Source organism: Mustela nigripes, chromosome 2, assembly GCF_022355385.1.
Source record: "Mustela nigripes isolate SB6536 chromosome 2, MUSNIG.SB6536, whole genome shotgun sequence".
Lineage (NCBI taxonomy): Eukaryota > Metazoa > Chordata > Mammalia > Carnivora > Mustelidae > Mustela > Mustela nigripes.
This window is the reverse complement of record NC_081558.1, coordinates 94,308,812-94,331,195: the sequence shown is the minus strand read 5'-3', so window position 1 is coordinate 94,331,195 and position 22,384 is coordinate 94,308,812. Positions and strand designations below refer to the sequence as shown.

General features: G+C 44.6%; 1 protein-coding gene across 1 annotated transcript; it reads right to left on the bottom strand.

Annotated features, from left to right (window-relative positions):
- Positions 1 to 658: 658 nt before the first annotated feature.
- Positions 659 to 20,102, bottom strand: CLDN18 (claudin 18). Its single transcript, XM_059390986.1, has 5 exons — positions 19,735 to 20,102; positions 8,758 to 8,922; positions 8,014 to 8,131; positions 3,812 to 3,922; positions 659 to 2,850 (listed from the first exon to the last, which is right to left on the bottom strand). The coding sequence occupies exons 1-5, from the start codon at positions 19,952 to 19,954 to the stop codon at positions 2,679 to 2,681; spliced, it is 786 nt and encodes a 261-aa protein (XP_059246969.1). The 5' UTR covers positions 19,955 to 20,102; the 3' UTR covers positions 659 to 2,678.
- Between the last annotated feature and the right edge of the window lie 2,282 nt (positions 20,103 to 22,384).

The following is a 22,384-nucleotide window of genomic DNA, read 5'->3' as shown; positions in this document are numbered from 1 at the left end:
CTGAAACCAATGCTGGCCTCAGATATCCTAGTTACTTAAGTCAATGCCCTCTTTGTCTTAAAGTTATGCAAGTTGAGTGTTTGTCACTTAAATATGTCCTTTACTTGCATTATACCATTATGGTTATTATATTCATTCTATAGAAACCAGGACTCAGAACGATTAACTGCTTTGCTCAAGCTAACACAGCTGGGAAGTGGGGTGGTCTGGGTTTGTGGTTGGGTTGTTATGACTCTACAGGTCATGTTTCTTAGCTTGATTCAGCCTCAGTGAGTATAACAACTTGAGCTGGTGAAGCCAGCCCTTGACAGCATTAAGATAGGCATTGGCTCTCCTGTTTTACTAGCTTGTGGGCAGGCCAATGACATTAGGCACTTCAGGCTGGTGCACTGAGGGTCAGACAGGCTAAATGTGGCCCTGGATTACATGCTGCATGCCTGCCTGCTCTGGAAAGTCCTTTTGATTCAGGCTTCTTAACTTGCAGGAACCACTGAGTGTGCGGAATCAGACCTCATTGGCCTCTAGTCAGCCAGGCTACTGCTGAGCAGGGAGATTCTGCAAGCAGAAACATTCCAGAAGATGCCCTCAACTTTGAGGTGCTGAGACACGCCCCCTCCACGTCCTGAAGCTTAGGACAAAAAAGCAGGAGCTATTCAAATGTGAGATAATAGTAATTTTAATATTTAGTTCACAAAACATGCAGGTCAATGGTCAATGCATATATAATAGGCTAGAGCAACAATAACAAAATTACAAAGCACAGTCTAACTCACAGAAGCTTTCATACAACAAAGTGTTGGGTAGAGAATGTGCTGATTAAAAACCCAGCTGAGCCACACCTCAGTGCCTCAGGACTGGACCAGTGACTTTCTGGTGGTAGCAAAGAAAGCTCATTGTGCCCATGGCCTTCAAGTCAAATCCTGAGAACCCTCACAATCTCCATGCCCTTGGTTGTTCAGTTTTGTCTTCTCCCATCTCTGCCTTTTTTGTTGTTGTTGTTTTTTTCCTTGAATTACCTATCCACCCTTTATCCCATCTCAGGCAATGAGTTCCATGAATACTGTATCTGATGTAGCTTAGAACCATTGCGGTCTCAGTGAGAAGGGTCTCTTGAGTTTGCTTTGTATGTTGGTGAACAAAATTCCTCTCTGTTTAATGGGCTGTGATCTGGTTTCTCCCAGACATACTCTGTTGAGTCTGAAGACCTCTATGAATAGTCACCCAAATCCCTGGAGGCCACTTTCACATGCACTATTGGTGTAGGGACTTTTTCCCCCAAATAATAACCCAATGGTGAAATTCCCCCAGTGCCAGTGCTGCTCCCTGATTGGGTAGTTTTGAGAGACTGTTCTTATTTTACTTCCCTGGGGACCTATTCTGGCTCTGGTGCTGAGATGGAATTCTGGTGGCCTGGAAGGAATTCAGGCTTTCTGCAGCAGGCATGTGAACACAGGGAAGGTGTGTGGCTGTCAAGAGCTTTCAGTCCTTGAACATCCAATGGTCCAAACACTGTAGGTAAAGTTAGTGAAGGGAAGAGCTCTCTGAGTATCAAAGCTGACCACAGTGCCTAGTAAGTGCTCCTGTCAACTGACAATGACCTCTAGCCATGCAAGTGTGCATAGGGGTCACTTGCGGGATCACATTACATCCAGGCTCATCACTTTTTAGTTGTGCTTGTCTTTTGAAAGAACTGGTTTCAACTCATTCCTTCAGCTTCATCATTTGGTTTTTACAGAGTTACACTGTATCTATAATGTGTAGTCATAGTCCTGGAGAGCTCAAAGGGAAATACTTAGGATCAGTGAACATTTAATGGAATTCAAACTTAAGGCTGATTTTACAAAGTCAATATAGACAATACCAAAGCAATTATTTTTTCATTTTCTTCTACTCATGTGTAGGGGTGAGGCTAACTCAGTGTATTGTTTCACTAATATTTATTCTAACTATATTGAGAATACCACATATATTCAGATTACCCACAAATATCCTTTTCTCATTCCTCTAGGGACACTTTCTGGCCTGTGACAGAAAGAGGACCTTCAGTGGGGAGCCCAGGAGACCCCTGGGCACATTATACTAGAATTAGCAGTTGCCAGCAAAAGCAGAAAGCTTTCCTTAAACTGAAATTGCTTTGGTCCAGGTAATGTCAAGATCACAGTGTAAGAAAACTCAGATAATGAGCTGGAGACATAACAAATATCTTTCCCTATCACCTCTTCTCCAATCAGTGTTTATTAGTAGCCAAGTTGGCAGGGGAGGTTAAAATCAAATAGCAGGAAATGATGTCTTTTGATGGACTCTCCTTTTTTCCTTGCAGAATTGTTCTGGGGGATGAGTTGGGAAATAGATCATCGATGGGCTATTGTCTGATAGGAATTCAAACCACAGTCTATCATCAGATTAGAAAGGTTAAATAAAAAAAAAAATAGGGGATTGGAAACTGTGAACGGTAGCCTCTAATTCATATCTGATAACTCAGCTGTTTTTGTGATGGAACATTAGAGACACAGAGACATGTGGCCCAGACCACCTGGCCACCTCACGGGTGAAATCAAGGTTTTTCTAACTTTCAACTGTGAGTCAAAAGCAATCAGGAGTCAAGGTAAAATTTCCTTGTTTTTCAAGTGCATTCTAACTGGGGGATTCTTTTGCCCATGCCGAGGTGTCTTGGAGTGCTACACGTAGTCGTACTTGGAAGGATGAGACTGTACCTCGTCTTCTGTGCGGGCACCCCCATCGTATATCTTCTTGTTTTTGCTATTGGGCCCAAAGGCAGTGCTAGCCTTGAAGCCTCCGGGCTTATAGGCGAGGTTGTGGCCTGAGGCATGATAAGACACAGCTTTGTAGCTGAAAGAAAAAAAAAAGAAACATTCCATGACCACACATGTATTTGGTAAGAGGATAACCCACTCCATTTGCCCCGGGATATCTTGGTTTTAGCACTGAAAGTCCAGCATCCCAGGAACCCTTAGTCCTGGGCAAACTCAGATGGCTGGTCACTCTAGGCTTTGAGACACTGGTTTTTCTGCCTCTGCACTGGAGCAGAATTTCTTGTTTTGTATTAGAGCTGGTAATTAATGACTAGTGAGTTCCTCTGTTAATCAATTAAAATGAAGCTGAAACAGAAACAATGTGTGGGGGGAACATGGTTATGCCAGAAAAAAAAAATCACAGAATTTATAAGCTGGAAGGCACATACATGGAGCCACTCTTCTCTCATCTGCTCAGTTTATGGATGACCTAACAGAGGCCCAGAGAAGGCAAATAACCTGCTAGAAGTCACAGGAATAGTTAGCAGTAGATCTGGCCCAGGATCCAGGTCTCCCAGCTCCAGTACAGTGGGGTTTCTCTGAAGCAAAACTTTGGCATTTTGGAACAGAGGACTCCGTCATGAGGGCCTCTCCTGTGCGTCGCAGGAAGTTTAGCAGCAACCCCCCCCCCCCCACACCCCCTGCACTTGATCCCAGTATCACCCCTGCCCCACTGCAAAGCTGCTGCAAGAATCAGGAGACTTCAGCTGTTGCCAAATATCCCCTGGTGGGCAGACTGCTTTCAGCTGAGAACCATCGAATCCTGAAGTCAGAAGGAACCTGGGGGGATATTTCTTTCTCTCAAGCAGGATCATTCCTAAATCCACTCAGCTGAAATATTCCTATTTCGTTCTTTAGGTTCCCCATAAAAGAGAGGGTTCAGGATCCTTTAGTTAATAAGTTCATCCATAAACCTAGACTGATCACTGTGGCTCCAAATTATACTTTAAAATGGACTTGGATTAAATGTTTGATTGCACTGGGATGGGGAGACTCACTTGGTTTCCTCAGGCGCCAGGCCCCGGCAGGCAATGCACATCATCACACCCCCAATTAGTGTGAGGCCTCCAGCGACCCAACCCACGAACAAAGCCGAACCAAAGGTGTACCTGAGGGGGGAAATGAAGCAATGAATGTGGGCCACTCAACCCTCCAGACTCCACCCACTGTACTTGGCCACACCCATCCTCTCTTGTCCCTTCCTGCGGCTTCCATACCCATCCTCGCCCATGCCACTGAACACACACACACTCTTTTGGGTCTTGGCCAAGGGAATGAGGTGCCTTCGAGAGCAGAACTGGGACGGAAGCTAGTCAGCCAAATGGCAGTGGGATTCTCTGGCCCCTAGCATCACTCAGGCATGGAATTAATTATAAGTCTCTAATCTCAGAGAAACATCTCTGGAAATCCACCTCCCTCCCGACTGGCATTAGGGAGTGTCTTAAAGGTTTGGCAAGAGGAATTTGAGAGACGTGGAATCAGTCTGAAGTTATTATTTCTGAAGGTATTTTGGCCCCTTGAGTTCTTCCTGTGGGCCAATAAGCTGTCATCTTACCTAATTCAAGTACCCTGGAAACTGCCCATGCAGGTAGGAGCATCATCTTCAGAAAGAACTAGTGTGAAGGGACCATTCATTCTTCCATTCATTGTTTATGCATCTGTTCAACACGTATTTATTGAGCTCCTACTATGTGCCTGACACTGCCCTGGCACTGGGACATAGGGAACACAGATTCTACCTTCCCAGTGCTTCTGTTCTAGAGCCCACACTGAAACTTTAACCTGTGTCATCTGCCTCCAAAGCTGGTACACTTCTCCTAGGAGGGATGCCTCCATGGGACTGGTTACCTCATTCATAACTCAGCAGGATTGTCTGAGAACAGGTGTCCTGAAAATAAAATAATTCTCATTCCAAATGGACCTTTGTGGGTAGTGGAGACTGTGACCAAAAGCTGTTAGGAAGTCAGTGGGTAATTCAGTGTTAGCTGGTAACTTTCCCTTCATCTCCAAGAATCTCACAGGAAGGGAGAGCTCAGCACAGTGGATGCCTGCCCATGGAGGTTTTCCCCTTGGGCTCATTAAGGATCATGGGGATGTTTGTAGAACACTGTGAATCACTCGTATGTTTACAAATCACAAAATAAGAACATTATGCCAGTACTTGGAAGACAGAAATGTGTGCAGACCTCTGCAACCCAAGAAAATAAGATACTTTAGATGTGGTTAAAAAGTATACACATTTTAGCAGGATCAAAGTAAGCAATATAAGCTGGATGACCAAGTGTAATGTAAAGGGCAGAGCTGGCAGACTTAGCTCAGGGCTTGAAAAAGTTCTGGGAGAACATTTAGTTGTAGGCTATTTTTATTTCCTTTGGACTAGGAAAAGACAGGCATTTGGTTTGAGTGCTGTTGGCTTGGAATGAAGAACCTCATCTCACTCTTGGTCTTCCCCATTGTAGCTAGGGGTTTAACAGCTGACCTCTTCCTAGGACTCCTCTTCAGCCCCTGGGTGAATCTCCTGGGGGCAGTCCTGGTCCCTCTGCCCTGACAGAAATCCTGTCCTTGATACTCCTACGGATGTTTGAGTGACTGCACAATGTTAATGATGACAAAAATCGCTCCAGTTATTGAGCCCTTACTGAGACTGTGATGACTCTTTTATCACAATTTTATTTAATTCTTCCATCAGTCCCATTTGGCAGGATTTATTATTCCCATTTTATAGATGAAGAGACAGAGGCTCAGAGAGGCTAAGCAACTTTTTCAAAGACCCAGGAAGGAGTTGCTGGGATTCAAATGCAGATCCCTCTGTCTCCCAAGCCCTCATTGTTAGTCATGAAGCTAATTCTATCTTCTGTGTAGGGGGAATGAGGTGCCCTTCTTTAACTTAGACCTCTTGGTTAAGGTCAGCAAACTTAAATACTTAACTGGGATGGCTATGGACTTTAAATGAGTGAAGTGGGTTGGGTATAAAAATATTTCACTTTCTTAGCTCTCTCTTTTGGGGAAAAAACCCCACAAGCCCAATGATAAATGACCTCAGAGCTGGGACATTTGATAAACTGGAGAGGGTGAGTCCTTGCTAAGAGGGCGTTCGTCTCTTAACTGCAGAGATTGTCATCATAGAGGATGAGGGCCCAGTACTGTCAGATCTATTTTTTTTTTCTTGCAAGAAGCTGGGAAAACAGGGTGTGTGTGTGTGTGTTGTGAAATATCCTTGTAGAGAGCACTAATGATGCTCCACCCAGGTTCCCTATGTTCCTTTAATCATTTCTTCAGTTCCTGTGGTCTTTGCCTTTGCTTGCCAGCCCCCATGTTTCCCCCCGGGAGCTTTAGCTTTGGTACAGTCCCTGGAGCCATTTCATCCACAAGCACAGAGGCTGACTAGTGTGACAATTTGAAGTCAGGGCAACTCGGAGGTTGTCTTGTTCACAGCTCCCCAGGATTGGGTTGAGTCCCAGACTTCATTGCAATTACTCCCTTTTCTATTCTGGGTTCCTCTCTCCTACCCAGTCTCCCCTTCCTTAATAAATCGCTAAACAGAGCCTTGGGATCTGTTTCACAGGATCTGTTTCTGAGTAACCCAATCTACGACACACTTCTACTTTTTAAAAGTTGGTGATTAATGCAGGTTATAAAGTGCAATGTGTAGGCTAATACAACATATCTCGCAAGCTGTGTATAGCATGAAGGCAGGCAGTTTGCAGCTCAGGTACATTCAGTGTAGCAATAGCAGAGGAAGGGATACCAGAAAGCCCAATGGGGTACCAGAAAGTCCCTTCAACTGACTGCCAAGGCCTTTCTTGGAAGCTGTACTGTCCTGGGTGATTTCTGGGTAGACAGGATAAGAAGACAGAAGAAAGGGAAAAACTGCTGCCCATCCATGGAGGAAGGAATTCAGGAGGACTCTCAGAATACTATAGTCTCGATCTCAGTATATAAGTTGGCTGCCGAAGGGATGGGGCAGGTTTTAGGGAGATGGTGTGGGAGAATGATGGAGGCATTAATCCCAGGTGCCATTGGGTGGATGACCCCTCTAGGCAGGGACAGTGGCCCCAGGCACCCAGATACTCCAGATAAGGTGGGCTCTTCTAAGTAGGCTGACCAACCATCCTGATTTGCCCACGAAGGAAGAGTTGCTCAGGATGTGGGACTTTCAGTGCTTAAATTGGCGAAATTCCCAGAAAACCAAAATGGGTTGGTCAGCATACTTCTAAGTTGTCCTTATAACCAAGAGATAATGGAAAAATCATATAGGAGGATGGGAAGAGCTTATGGGGATCATTTCCTCCTCTCTTGAAACAAAGCAGAGCAAGGATGGGGACTGGAGTTCCAGGGAGTCAGAGATTAATGGATTCATCCCAACATCATCCCCGCTTTGTATCCCACGATGGTGTGGCTGGAGGAATACCTAGTGTATCCACTCCACAGATGACAGGTCACTTAGATATAATATTTACATGACTCAGTACAAGATCTTTCTTCTTTAAGAATTTGCTGCTGCTTCTTGCTTTGAAATACATCTCTTTGAAGTGGTTAAATGAACATCGGTTTCAGAATTGCTCTTCCATCATTTAGAAGTTCTATCCTCCTTTAGACACCAAATTATCATGGGGGTTCATCTCCTTCAGCTAGACCACAACCTCCATGAGGATGGGGACCTTGTCTTATCCCCAGCACTCAGAACAGTTCCTGGCCCACAGCAAGTGCTCCATACATTTGTCGAATGAATACATGTATGAATGAAATGAAGATGCAGCTGTACAAGGAAGAAACATAATATTACTCTTCACACCTGTACTGCACTCTGCTCAGTTCTACTCAAGCTTTCACCTGTCCCTAGCCAGGTTCCTGTCATGGCCTGGAGATGCAGGTTGAGGTTCATTTACATGCCTGGGCTAATAGTGCCTGTTTCATTGCCACCACAATGGGGCCTGTGTAAGCGTGTTAGATAAATACTGTGTACTGTCACTGTATTTCAATGCAAATGTCAGCTCAGCCTCAAGTCATAGCACCAAGGATATTTCACTGAAATGAAGTTTATGAATTTACAGATCATTGTTGATTTACGATATGGCATGGTTGCCTCTGATAAATTTTTGCTATTTCAGGCACTGACAGTCACATTAGGCATATGTGTTTAATAGGATTTTTACAACTGTACTCACCACAGAATACTAAGACTAGATTAGGAGATTACCTGGTCTGAACGGTCTGCACCATCCCACCCATGCCGGTGTACATGTTAGCTGTAGACATCCAGAAGTTGGTAACCAGCATGTTGGCAAATACAGATACTCCAACGATTGCACAGAGACCTGTGGGCCAAGAACAAGAAAGCTCCAGAGTCAGCTTTAAAGGGATCACAATGTTTCTGAGGCAATGTGTGCTTAAAGAAGTTTAGCTGAGCAGGATGCAGAATATTCCATTCCTGTAACAGAATGGCTAATCCAATCCTTGATTCTTGAATTCCCACTATGTGCTAGACATTGTGTTAGGTGCTTAGACTCTCTTATCTTGCTAATTGTGGAAGGATTTGTATGTGTGCAGAAAGAGATTTTCCAGTCATCTTAGGACAAGGGATTAATAATACAAATATTTTGGGCCTGGCCCTTTCATGATGTTAAGTGCTCTTCCCTTAAAATCATTTTTCTAGAGTCTTACCAAAATAATGCCTTTAGGGACTGAGTCACATGACTACCTTAGGATTGATAATCTCTTCTAATAAAGTGGGGTGGCAGTTAAGGGGGACCTTAACACTCATGACAATTCTGTACAGCATAACTGGGCCCTAATCTCAGATCTTGAATCCCAGTGTGTAAAGCTCTGATTCATGGTCCAGTCATGTTCAGTAGAGAGAAGTCGTGTTTCCTCTGCCAGAATGATTTAGCTTTGACATTCCCAGAAGCCCATTTCAGAGAGGGAACTTTAGCTCCTTGTTTACCTGAGATGATGAACATGATCCCAGAGGTCAGTGTCATGTTGGCTTTGGCGGCGTCCTCCATGCTGCCAATGCGGATACACTTCAGGGCAAAGATGGACACCAGGAGGCTGATGGCACCCAGGACAATGCCCACAATCATCAGGGCTCGCACTGCTTGTAGCATGGCTGCAGAAGGAGGAACAAGACACGAGCTGCAGGTAAGGCCACCTCCACATGACTGATTAGGCTTTGGCTCAGTAAGACAAAGCAACCACAATCAACCAGCACCAAATTCCCAAGAAATAGCAAATCCATAAGCTGTGACCCTTGCCATCGCCAGGGGACGTGGAGTTGTGAGAGATGCAAAACCATATGTATAATCCTCTGATTGTTGAAGGACCTGGCCATGGTTGTCTGTAGAATGAGGACATTGTGGAGCTGGGACAGCCAGTGGAATTGATCTATTCTGTTTCCTCATTTTAAAGCTTGATAATCTGTGGTCTACTTAGAGGAAATGGCTTGACCAAGGTGACATGAAAAATTATTGATAGAACTTACAGTAAAACTGTGTGACTTTGATTTCTAACCCCAACTTTTTCTCCTTTAGTCTCTTCATATGGGCTCAAAGCTTCGTATTGTTGTGTCCATTTTAGGAAAACCCAATATTCATTTATAGCACGTGATGAGCAAGTTTACTAGGTGATATACCAAGGGCACCGTATTTTTGTCTCTTTGCAAAGGGACTATTACAGTCAGGATGAGTCGTAGGCTTTGGGTGTATAAGAAAAGCCTGATGTCTCAATCACAGGCCTTTCAACACAACCAGTTTATCATCAGTTCCCTTCTCTGGAAGCAATGGAAACTGTAGGTCCCTCCAGCAGTGACCTCCCTTCCAGATATATCCACAGTGGTTTCTAGTGTGTCCTTAATATGCAGTGACTCATCCCAACAGTTTTTTTCTGAGCCCCTATGATTAGGCACAGGAATGACCTTAATTAATAGGTCAGCATGGCCTCTGCACTCATGGATCTTATGCCAAAGTGGGGAAAAACAGTCATTAAACATGCCCACTACACGCATAATGCATTTTACAAAAGAAAGACAAATGAGTCCCTGGTGTTCTTCAGAGGGAAAGGACTGAGCATGGGTATTTCTAATAGAGTAGAACTGGAGAATTGTGGGAAGCAATTGCAAATGTAGCCAGTTGCTACATTTTGATTGAAAGCTATCAGTGGCTTTTTAGACACTAAAAACCTTAATCCACAGTAAAAAAAAACAAAACAAACCCTGCAATGTGGGTGATATGATTACCTCCATTTTATAGTTGAAGAAACTGAGAGTCAGAGGTTAGAGAGCTTCAAGGACACATACCAAGGAACAAGCAAGACCTGGGGGTCAAACTCAGAACCATCCCAAAATGGTTACTTTCTCCATCACAGTACATCACTTTGAGGTACCTAATCCTGGAAAAGCAGGCTGCCATCAAGGTCAGGTGATCTGTAAGCACCTAAGAGAATGTATCCTCCAAACATGGAGACTCAGCCGTGAAATATCATCCCCTCAAATGGATGCTAAGAATGTACAAGGAAATAGTCTCTAAAAATCATCTCAGGGAATAACCTGTCCCAGGAGATTATTTCTAAATGTGACTCTCAAGACAAGGAATTTCCTGGGAACAGTTTCTCTCTAATCTCTTCAGGAAGATTTCTGTCTGAAATATGGCCTTTATCACTGGACCTGCCAGCTCACTCACTCTGAGGTGCATATCACAAAGCAGCTGGTCAGATGGAAGAATTGGCAATTGATGAAGTCTATTGAAAAAGGAGAGGTAGATCATGCGGAACTCATTCAAGAGCCTTCTGCATTGTCTGAGGAATGGAAGTCCAGCAACCTTCTCACCAGGGTGTCTTCTTGTATGGAGATGATGGTATCCAGCCATTCTAGTTCTACTCCATTTGATTCTGATTCTCTTCTCCCTGAACAAACTTCTGATTTTAACTTTGCTTCTCTGCTGAGAAGAGAATTCTACATGCAACCATCATCAGTCTTGGTCCCATTGGCAACTATATTAGCAGAGTAAATGTGTTGGTTTATGGTGTGGGTCAATCCTGTAGGATCTGACCATTCTTTCCTGGGAAAACTGAACTGATTAACACTGGCATCTTGAGATTACAGCTGAGTTCTCATGCCAGAGCCGTGGTGACCCCAGTAGGACAAGGAGAGCTCAGGAGGGCCTTTAGAGTGGCCCTTGGATCCACTCTTAATACAGAAGGGCTTTAGAGTGTCACCTATGCTCTCTGAAGCTTTGCTCAAGGGCTTGGCTGGCCCTGTGGGAGACTGGGAACAAACAGCCTATTCATTCCTTTATTAACAAATATAAGCATGTGTCATCTACTTGTGTATTCCTTTACATTTTTGTGTTTGCATCCAGCATATGTTGGTATACACTCATAGCCATATGTCACATAATCATACAACTCATCAATGAGTTCAGTCATTCATTCATTGAATATTTTAAAGCTCAAATTCTCTACAAAACACTTTGTCAGATGCCATAGGAGGTATAAAGTTTCACAAAAAATAATCACTGCCTTAAAGCAATGTCTGTCTTGGGAAGGTCATATTTTTAAGGAAATCCTTAATCCATATTTTCAGGAAATCCTGAACCTCAAGTTTCTTTTCACTTTGGGAGTACCTTGGCTAAGTAATAATAGACCCACTTTCTAGACCCACAGTTGCTCATGATATGGTTCTAGTTCTCTTTAACACATACAATTACACTACAAGCCTGGTTCAGGACAACTATGGAGAGAACATTCAGGCAGCAGCACTGGACTTGAGAAAATATCCTTCAGGCTCTACTAATATGTATGTTATTACCAGAAAACTGGACATATGAGAAGAGAAAGGGAGTTGACTTTCCCTTCATCCTGTCCCCATGGGCCTCTCGTGAGCTTCAAATCCACCCAAAATCCGGTTGGAGGTTTTAAACACTGCTCTCATTCTGACATTTTAAGTCTTAAGCTCTTCAGAGAACAAAATCACTTATCCCTTTTGAGAACCACCTAGCAGGGCATCTGGTTAAAACAGCCAAAACCCAATCAACCAACCAACCAAACAAATAAAAACCAAATAAACAATATTAATGAGGCAAGCTAAAGGATGTCCCTTCCTCATTCTACATTTCTGCTGGACTCTTGGTGAGGGTGGAATCATGGACTCTTTTGACTGAGTAGTTTTAATGTTTGTTCTGGAAAACATAACACCAGGTGGCCGTGGCTGAGGCACATGATCTTGCCTGACATTGCTGGATTAGAATGGCGGTGAGACTGGCAAGTGGGAGGTGAAAGCACGGTGGGCTTGCCTCATGGGGAGAGTTGCCGCTGCTATGCCACGGGAGCCCTTGGGTACAGGAGGCCTGGGCAGCCTGTCCTGGTCAGCCTTTGCCTTCAGGCTTTCAGAGGTCCTTTTGCCTCTGTGGAGTCACGTTTGCATGACAAGGCCTCGTTTCTTTCCTGCTCTCTTGATCTCTGGATTTTGGATGAACAATGGCACCTGTGCTTGGAAAAGACACAACATTGTTTCATGTTTTATGTTTTATATCTTGTGGGATGACTGTCCAAGTCCCAACCCTGGACCTGGATGGATGGACCAAAGACTGCCTTGCTTTAGAGATTCCTTGGGGGGTTCTTCTGAGAGTGGGAGCTGTGGTGGGGGCAGGTTCCAGAAAGTAGGAGGAAATGTTCTCCACCACTCATTGCTAGAAACCCCCTAAGCCTAGAAATGACCATGGACATGCATGGGGGGTGACCTCCTTTCTAGTTGGAAGATTCTACCATCTGGAGTTCTAATTCTTCATAGATAGGTAACCAGAGAAACTGCTCCCAAAGGAGGTAGGTTTCTCTTTTAGCCATTCTGTCTCTTATTTGCTATTCTAAGCAAGAGGCATATAGGCTTATCAGCTGATAACAGGTGAGTCAACGACTCTGTAGACTGATTCCCCCGCACCAAAGGTGTGACTACAGCATTCTTTCCAATGAACAATGAGGCATTATCAGGCTTGAAGGGTGGGCAGGATTCAGGGCTGAAAGAAGCAAACAGAAAAAATGGGAACTCAGTGTTCCCTCCCAGTTGCAAAATATCTAATTCCCCCAAACCAGCTATGGACTGACAGGCAGGGTGCCTTTGGGTGTGGTTCTCAGCCCTGGTTGTACCTTAGCATCTCCTGGGGGAAATTTAAAAAAAATGTTAATGTTTGCCTCCACCCCTAGAGATTTTCATTTAATTGTTCAATAACACAAAATTTCAAGGAGTAATCTTGGAAAACAGCCCTCCACAGGGCTCAGGAGGAGGTGCTCAGAGTGACGAGTTGAGAGGAAAGAGTCCCCAGTGGCTGTCATCCCTGAGCTAGCTGGGGTGTTGGGGAGTGGGGCTTACAAGACAAAGGTGTGATCTGGGGCAGTTAGAGAGGACCCACACCTCAGACACAAAGTGGCTTCAAACTGGAGGCAGGGAGGGCTGATGGAGGAGTCCAAAGGAGGGGAGCCCAGAGGAGGGAAGTCTGAGGCCAGACCTCAGAGAAAAGGTCCTTCAAAACAAGATAGAAGGGCCTAGATTCTCCCGAGATCTCAGGGAACCAATATGGAAGTCCTTTATATCTCATGAAATTCTACAGAACAATGTGAAGCCAGGTAGGTGTTGTTAGGCAAATCTTTTAACCTCACTGAAGCCGAGTTTCCTCAGCTCTGGAGTGGGACAGAGCTATCTCTTGCAAAAAGATGTTGTGAGCACCAGATGCTACTTGGCACCAGCACAGAACTAAGCCAGGCTCAGCAAATATCAGGAAAAAAGAGAAAAGAAAAGAAGAGAAGAGAAAAGAAGTTCTCTCTCTTCAGCCCCACATGGCTTTGGCTGGTACCAACGGTATAAACGTGAATCCTGTCACATGCTGATAAAATACGGTTGAGGATTTGAGAAAGCCATGCATGCAGGAATATGAGGGGCCAGGAGGGGAGAAGATTTGAGACGAGAAGGAAGAATAAGACCTGGACCAAGGTGGGGGGTGTTGTGGGGGAGAAGATCAGGAAAAATGGGCTCAAGATCTGACTGGCAATGAGGGAGGGGGCAGGTAACGGGTGAGGGGGGGTGGCATCCACCTTCACTGCTCTTCCTTTTCATCTCTCAGGTGGGGTCCAACTATGTGACTCTGGCCACATGCGTCCCCGCTAAGAAATGGTGCCCACCACTGACTGGCTTGGGCTGGAGCATGATACTTTTTGTGTGGCTGCCCATGCTCTCCAAGCAACAGCCTTGGCAGTCACAAGCTGGGGAGGCATTCTGATTCCTGGGTCTGCATGGGGCGGGCAGCCTCATTTCATGCTGCAGGCACAGATTCTCTCCGGCTTTGTAGATGTGTGCTCAGTTCTCTGTGGGATCTCCTTCAGACACACAATAGTGTGCACGTTTAGATATTTGTCCACATATTGAAAAAGACCTGTTTGGGCTAAAATATGTTTCTTTTGGGAAGAAAGAGAAAGCATCTTGAGCAAAACCAAGAGGCTCCCCCAGATTTAATTTCAAGTGTATAACTAACTCATAACCACTTTCCTTCTTGGGGCCAGTTTCTTCCACCAGACATTGGAGCACACCTGGTTTCATAGGATTACAAATGGTATTATTACTGCTTCATGTGAAGCAGTCAGCCAATAGGAAGGAGAAATAAACCAGGTGGCTCCTTTGGAAAGGATGCTGAAAAGCAGTTTCATATTTTTTTCCTTTGTGGATTTTTGCTTTAGATTTTGTGGAATTGTTTTCTGGGTTAAGGGTGATTTTGTGAAAAAACTCCATTCCTGTGTGTGTAAATAGATCAATAGGTTAATGGGAAATTCCCTAGCTTTCCAGTGGCTGTTGTTTTTTCACATTGCAATAGAAAGGGGCAAATGCAGCCAGTTGTATGAAAAAAGAAAAAAAAGACCCTCAGTGCCTGCAAAGGGGCTGGAAACCAATGATGTGCCCAGAACATAGTTAGAATGGAGGACTGAAAGGAGAAAAAGAAGGTCCCTAAATAATCTTTACTTTGCATAAAGATTCATAAAAGATGCTTGATTTTGGAGGAGAAAACCCCGGAAGATCAAGTGTCCTAACTGTTGTGGGTGTTGTAGACAGGGCAGTAATGATTTATTGACACCAAGAGCCAGATCTTGTAAATGGTTCGCAGAACACTTTCATACAGATGCCTTATTGTGAGGCATTTCACAGATGGGGAAAGCAAGGTCAGGAGATGTACCTGGTCAAGCTATGCTCTTAATCCCAGCTCACTTGCCTCTATCACAGGGCCCTACCACAGCACCATATTCAATCCAAATATTTGCAAACACATTAGAAAAAACATTACTTGGGGTGGCTGGGTGGCTCAGTTGGTTGAGCGTTTGACTCTTGATTTTGACTCAGGTCATGATCTTGGGGTGGTGGGATGGAGCCCCATATCAGGCTCTGTGTTCAGTGGGGAGTCTGGTTGGGATTCTCTCTCTTCTCCCTCTGCCCCTCCTTTTGCCCTCTTTCTCAAATAAATACATAAATCTTAAAAAAAAAAAAAAAAAAGAAAACATTACTTGACCATGATGCCATTATGGGACCAGGGCCATGGTCCTTGCCTCCTCTCTACCCTGCTCTTGGACTGCCCTTTCCCCTACCCCCACTGTCTCCAGGGTGGGGGAAAGGGAATGATACACAAGTCATCCATTCTTTAAATTTGATACTCCTAATTGTGCATTTGTGATGATAAACGGGCCAAGGCGCTGGTGTACAAGTGCAGAGCACTCTCTTCAATTCTAAAGGCAGACTCTTCTAGCTGGAATGCAGAAGCAGGGCCTGAGCATGGGCAGGGGAAGAGATACAGACTTGGAAGGTTTACGGCCTCATGTTCATTTCCTGCTTCTGCCATCTTCCATCCATGGGAAATTGGGCACCTTACTTTGTCTCCCTATCTCAGCCTCAGTTTCCACTTTTATAAAAACAAAGCTAATACACATTTTGCTGTATTGCTGTGAAGATTAAACTGGAGGGTCTATGTGCAGTCCAATAAATGGTAACTGTTTTTATTTCTGGGCACTGTCCTTGGAGAACTACATGCTGCATTAACTGTTTGGAATATAATGAGAAAGAATATTTGGCTATTCATCATACAGAGATGGTCATTTACAGGTAAACAGTTCTGTTACCACCAACACTCATGTCATTGGTCTATCTTTGGTTACATAATACAGCCAGTTGAATGGAATTAAATTATTCTGTGGCTGTAAGTTCTAAATAAATGTGATACATTTTAATCAGATGAATGAAGGGTTATGTGACATTTTGCAAGAAAAGAGCTTGTCCTTAGGAAGAAGTGGATAATTTTTAGTGATTTTATTATTGCTAACTCAGGTATTATAGGGGTACCTGCCTCATGCTTTTATTATATACCTTAAAGCTTACTTCTCTGCTAGAGGGTGGTACTCCTCTGAGTTCTAGGTCAAAATTAAACTCTCTGCAACCTTCATTTCTGTTTTAAGGCATTTCACTCAGATCCTCTGCTTCAAGTCTCTCTTCCCTACGCACCTTGTCATCCTCAAGAAAATGCTTTCAGCGGTTATTCTTTTTTATTTTTTTTTAAAGATTTTATTTATTTATTCGACAGAGAGAGATCACAAGTAGGCAGAGAGGAAGGCAGAGAGAGAGGAGGAAGCAGGTTCCCTGCTGAGCAGAGAGCCCGATGCGGGACTCGATCCCAGGACGCTGAGATCATGACCTGAGCCGAAGGCAGCGGCTTAACCCACTGAGCCACCCAGGCGCCCTCAGCGGTTATTCTTGATGGCCAAGTTCCCCCTAGGTGCTAAGTCCTGGGTGGTTAATATTACCCATTTCTGCTTCCTCAGAAGCCCCACAAATGTCCACCACTGGACTCCTCTCTGGCTGCTCCATCTTCTTATATTTCTGCCTTTAGTTTTGGAGTATCTTTTTACCCTTTTCCTTATGACAATCTACCAGCCCATCCCTTACTTTAGTCAGCCAAATATTTTTTGTTTTGTTTTGTTTTGTTTTATTTTATTTTATTTCATTTTATTTTTGAGAGAGGGTGCAAGTTGGGGGCAGGGGAGGGAGAGAGAGAATCTTAAGGAGGCTCCAGCCCAGCATGGAGCCCATCTCTGGGCTCTCGATCTCAGGACCCTAAGATCATGACCTGAGTTGAAATCAAGAGTCAGACACTTAACAGATTGAGCCACCCAGGCACCCCAAGTCGGCCAAATCTTAAGTCACCAAACAAATTTATATATTATGGGATACCAGTTTACATTTTGGTCACTTCTGCTGCAGGAGGCCCAACTGTTCTTAAATCTGCACTCCATGGCCATACATTATCAGTTATTTAAGGTATCTCCTTTTTGGCAATTCAGGCTCAAGAAATGTCTTTCCTGGCTTTTGATGGAATCCTCTTACCCCAATCCAGGCAGGAAGGACTGGGGGTATATCTGTGTGAGGCCTGCCTGGAGCTTTTCAGCTTTTCAAAATTGTGAGCAGTGTCACGAGGGTGGATACGCTCAATGCTGTCCGTGTGCCCTAGGTCTGTCACAGAGATTTGTGGGATCCTATTCAATTTGAGCATGTGAGGAGGCCTCACAGTGGAGGTCATATTTGAGCTGGACCTTGCACATGAGAAGATTTGTGAGATGGCAGTGGGGCGGTGGAGGGGGGCTTTTGGCATTGGGGGCAATGGATATCCAGGACCAAGCTCATGGTATAGTAGATGGACAGGGGGGAGCACAGCCTGGGGGCAGAGGAATATTAAGAGAGAAGTCAGGCAAGGTGAAGCATGTAGGGGGCTGTGGGCATCAGGCTGTCATTTCTGCCCTGAATTTATGTGAACGGGGAATCCACGGGAAAGTTTGTGTTTTAAAATATCTCGGGAGATAAGAACTGAGAACTAGAAGCTGGTGACTGGAAGGTCTACCTGACCATCTGCCGTAGTCAAAGGAGTAAACACTCCAAAAGGGGGAAGGATGGAAAGCAGACTGAGAAAGACAAAGAGTGAGAAGGGAAGTAAAATTTATTCTTTTAATTTGGTTTTCAGTGACCCAGGGAGAGACAGAATTTGAGAATGATCAGAATCATGAGATCTTCTAGGAGAAAAGAATATAAGCCTAAGTAAGGAGGAGAGATGAAAGAGGCAAGAAGGACAGGGGCTGATCAGAGGGCATGATGAGGGAGGATGGTGTGGGGCTCCATGAGTGGAAAAGAAACAGAATGAGAGAGAGGCTGGTAATTCTGTGGGGCCCTGGTTCGAGGTTTTTCAGTATGAAGTCATAGGATGTCATCCCTTAATTTTGAGTATGAGGTCCATCTTTTTCCTTCCCTTAATAGTTAAAATAAGGTGAGGCTAACAGCTCAGCAATCCATGTTTGTACCGTCTGCCTTCTGACCTCTCCCCTCGCACCACAGTATAATACCTCCTCTGTGGCTATCTGCCCTGCGGCCAGGTCCTACCTGCCTTGTTTCCCTAAGCAGGTCTCAGTTGGTGATCCTGCTGGACCTGCAGTGCTAGTGACTTCCAGAGGTGCCTGGGTAGCTCAGTCGGTTAAGTTTCTGCTTTCAGCCCAGGTCATGATCCCAGAGTCCTGGGATTGAGTCCTGTTTCCAGCTACCTACTAGGCAGGGAGCCTGCTTCTCCTTCTCCCTTTGTTGCTCCCCCTGCTTGTACTTTCTCTCTTCTCTCTCTCTCTCTGTGTCAAATAAATAAATAAAATTTTTTTAAAAAGTGGCTTTCAAAATGCAGCAATTATTCCAATTCTACTCTGTTACACATCTTCTATTTCTTTCCAAAAATGAAGACACATTAGTTGCATTGCTTTTCATAATTCAATTTCAAGTGCTGTATAGGTAGTGTCGTGAAAATTTATTTCCACCTACCTGCTTACAAGGTGCTTGTTTCAGAGTGGCAAACCTAACATTTCCTCACCAAACTCATATCTTTGGCCATTCCTTGGAGCCGCTAGTTAGAATGGCCTTTTATTTTCTTTTTGCCCACCTTCTTTCTTTAAATACAAGTAGATCCCAGGATATCTAGAATGCAAAGTTCCTATGAGCACGTTTGAAATAATAATCTGTATTAAAAGTAGGGGTTTAACGTACTTCATCTTCAGGGGTGAAAAGATGTCACATTTATAATTGTATTTATATTGTGAGATTATTTTAATTATAACTTTATAATATTCTGGCATATGTTGTTTTTTAGGAGTGCATACTAGAACTTCTCAATGCAAAGCAAGAAAAGGGGTATTTATAATTGAATGGCAATATATATTTTCTGGCACTCACAGAGACTCCAACTTTTCTTTTCTTTTCTTTTTTAAAGATTTTATTTATTTATTTGACAGACAGGGATCACAAGCAGGCAGAGAAGCAGGTAGGGAGGAGGGAAAGCAGGCTCCCCGCTGATCAGAGAGCCCGAGGCGGGGCTCGATCCCCAGGACCCTGGGATCATGACCTGAGCTGAAGGTAGTGGCTTTAACCCACTGAGCCACCCAGGCACCCCGAGACTCCAACTTTTCAAAGAAAAATTGAATTGAACTGAAAATGAAAGGAAGTGAGCTCTCAGTCAACATTTTTTGGCTAGAAGAAAATATTCACCGTCCTACTTCCTTGCTTCCGTGTCTGTACAGGCAAGAGCAAGTCAGAGGCACATACATACCCATGATTTCCTCCTTTGAAGACCATTATGCTAGTATCCCAAGCATGCCCTAAGAACAGATCCCTTTTCTTCATGCCCTGTTCTTCCTTTGACTTGAGTATGAATTCTCCAAATTTTCTCCCATATGATCTAGCCCTCTCTGTCACGAGGCCAACTTCTCTTATTCACACCTTTTATTCCGAGCCAAGGCTTCAAGGGTCACTCCTGGTGCTGCAGGGAGCGCGGATCAGTCCCTGCCCGGCCCTCACCAGCCGGTCCCCCGCCCGGCCTACCTGGAAGGCCTAGGATGGTGAAGTAGGGCCGGCACTCGGTGAACCCTGAGCTCTGCCTCACGCAGCTCCGCCAGAGCCCCTCGTACTGGAACACAGAGGTGACGGGGTTGTCATACAGGTCCTGGGTGCTCCACATGTCCATCCCCGTGGCAGCGATGCAGCCGGCCAGGCCCAGGAGGGACAGGAGGAAGCCCACCACTTGGCATGTGGTGGTGGACATGGCCTTAGCCCGCGCACCCTCCGATCACCTGCTCAGGACGAGCTGCGCCTTCCTCCTGAGCCGGGTGTGGGCGGGCGGGCAGTGCTCCTGAGCCTGGCTGCCCTAATCAGATGGTTTCCCTAAGCTCTTGGTATTTGCTCACAGTGTTTTCCTTAGATAGTTCAGTTTCACTCTTGGTTCAAGGGCATTATTTTTTCATTTGTTAGGGTAGCAGCCCCAAGAGGCACTTGTCCTGTCGAGCTGCGCAGGCCCAGCTGGTTTGAGAGCTGAGCCGTCCGAATGGACACCTTGCGCAAAGGCCGTGCCAGCCTCTTCCGGGTCCCTGGCTCTGGCTCTGTCCCTTAAGCTCACTGGCCACCACCTGGGGAGAAAGCTGATGAGTCCAGCACCCCTACAAGCTTTTCCTTGAGGCTCTGTTCGTCACAGGAAACCACTTTGGCTGACCTCACTTAAAACAAAGGCCCGGGAGACTGTACCTTGAATCAGACTTCCACATTTTCTCCTCACAGCTCATAAACTACTTCCCATGCACATCTTTCCATTTTGCTCTTACAGAAATGGGTAGAGTAGGTATTATTATCCCAACTCATATCTATTTTGAGGCAAGTGAAGTAGGAATAGATTGAAGAACTTGGTTCACACATGCATTAAAGTCAGCAAGGATTGAGCTCCAGTCCCTACTTCTAATATTCTTTCTCCATTTCTATGTGGAGTGGCAGAGGCAGGCAAGGTGTCCCCACTTTTGAGAAAAGGAAGGCAAATCCTAGAGATTTGCTTTTGTTTTACAGGTATTGGAAATAGGGAGGTCAGCGAGGGGTCCAGCTGACCTCCATGTCACACTTTCATTCACACCATGAGAACCACATGGAGACCACATGGCAGACACAGAAGGTTCTAGAAAGGCCAGAGAAGGGCTCAGGGCTGGCTGGGCCCAAGTGCTTGATCTGGTTACTGAGAGCCCTGGGATCTGCGCCTAACACTGTCACTAACATGCTGTATGCTAGATGATTTGGGGCAAACTGCTCAGCATCTGCAGGTCATGGTTTTTTCGTCTGTAACATTTGCATATTAAAGTAGAATACTTCAGTGCCCTTTAAGATCTCACACTCTTGTCTTCAACATTTTGCAGAAAAGTTTTCACTATAATTGGTCAAAATATCAGGAATTATATAATTACAAAAAAGAGAGACCTGGCCAGAAATTAGCCATTGCATTTTTCCTACCCAGCTCGATTTTGTAAGAGAATTGACTGACCTGCTAATTTCTTGGGGTCATGTGTGTCTTGCCTCTGAATTCAGAACCATCTTTTTTTTTTTTTAAAGTTGGTTCTCTCCACCCAGCATGGAGTCAACATGGGGATTGAACTCACGACCCTGAGATCAAAACCTGAAACCAAGAGCTGAAACCAAGAGTCAGACACTTAACTGACTGAGCCACCCAGGCACCCCCTGAACCATTATAATTACAGCTTCCCCAGCTCTGGATTTCCAGGCCTGGAAACACATCCAACATACCAATCTCTAGCCTGTACAAGTTCTCCAGGAAATAAGCCTTTGCATCTGGACATTTCAATGTTATCTTGAGTACACCCAGCCATTGCTCCCATTCCTTTTTTCTCCTCAGCAAACACAGAAAGCAAATATGGATGGTCTCCCCCCTAGTTTGAATAGACACCACACTCCCCTCAAGTGCTTATCTTGCTCTAGGTTCTGTGACCAGTGTAGAGAGTGAATCATGAGCCAGAAAACTCAAAAAGAGAGAGTAAGCAGGAGTTACATCCCTTTTGGTGAACCAGCATTGGTGTCCGTTTTCCCTGAACTGAGTTACAAGGCCAAGTACAAAAGGTAAGGAGGAAGCAACTAGAAAAAGGGCCTCTAGTATCTGGTCCTGGATGGGGATTGACCAATTCGATTGGAAAGTACTGGAATAGTTCAAGAATGATTCTGCCACTGTTTCTATGGAGAGAGTCCATTTTGCTCTTGTTTCAACCAAGAAGCAGTATTTTTATTCATAAAGAGCTTGGTTTCCAGTTGTTCTTTTTTTGACCTTCGTCTAACACCCACCCCATATCTTGACTATAATGCCACTGAAATAGTAGATGGAAAACAACAACAACAACAACAACAACAAAAGAAATAGGTTATTACAAGTTCCCTATTCTCGCTCATTGCTGTTTCCCTCCCCCTTCCCTATGCAAATACTTTAGGCAAAGTTATAAGACCTGGGGAAAAACATTATTCAGGTAATAATGAATTAGCTTTCTTTCTTGTTTGAAATGGTGACAGTCTATGGCCATACCACCCTGAACACGCCCGATCTCGTCTGAAATGGTGACAGTGACTTCATTTTTTAGAAGGAAAAATTAATTTTAAAGGATAAACTAAAGCTACTTCTATCTAGTAGAATACTGAACGAATATAGAGAAAATGT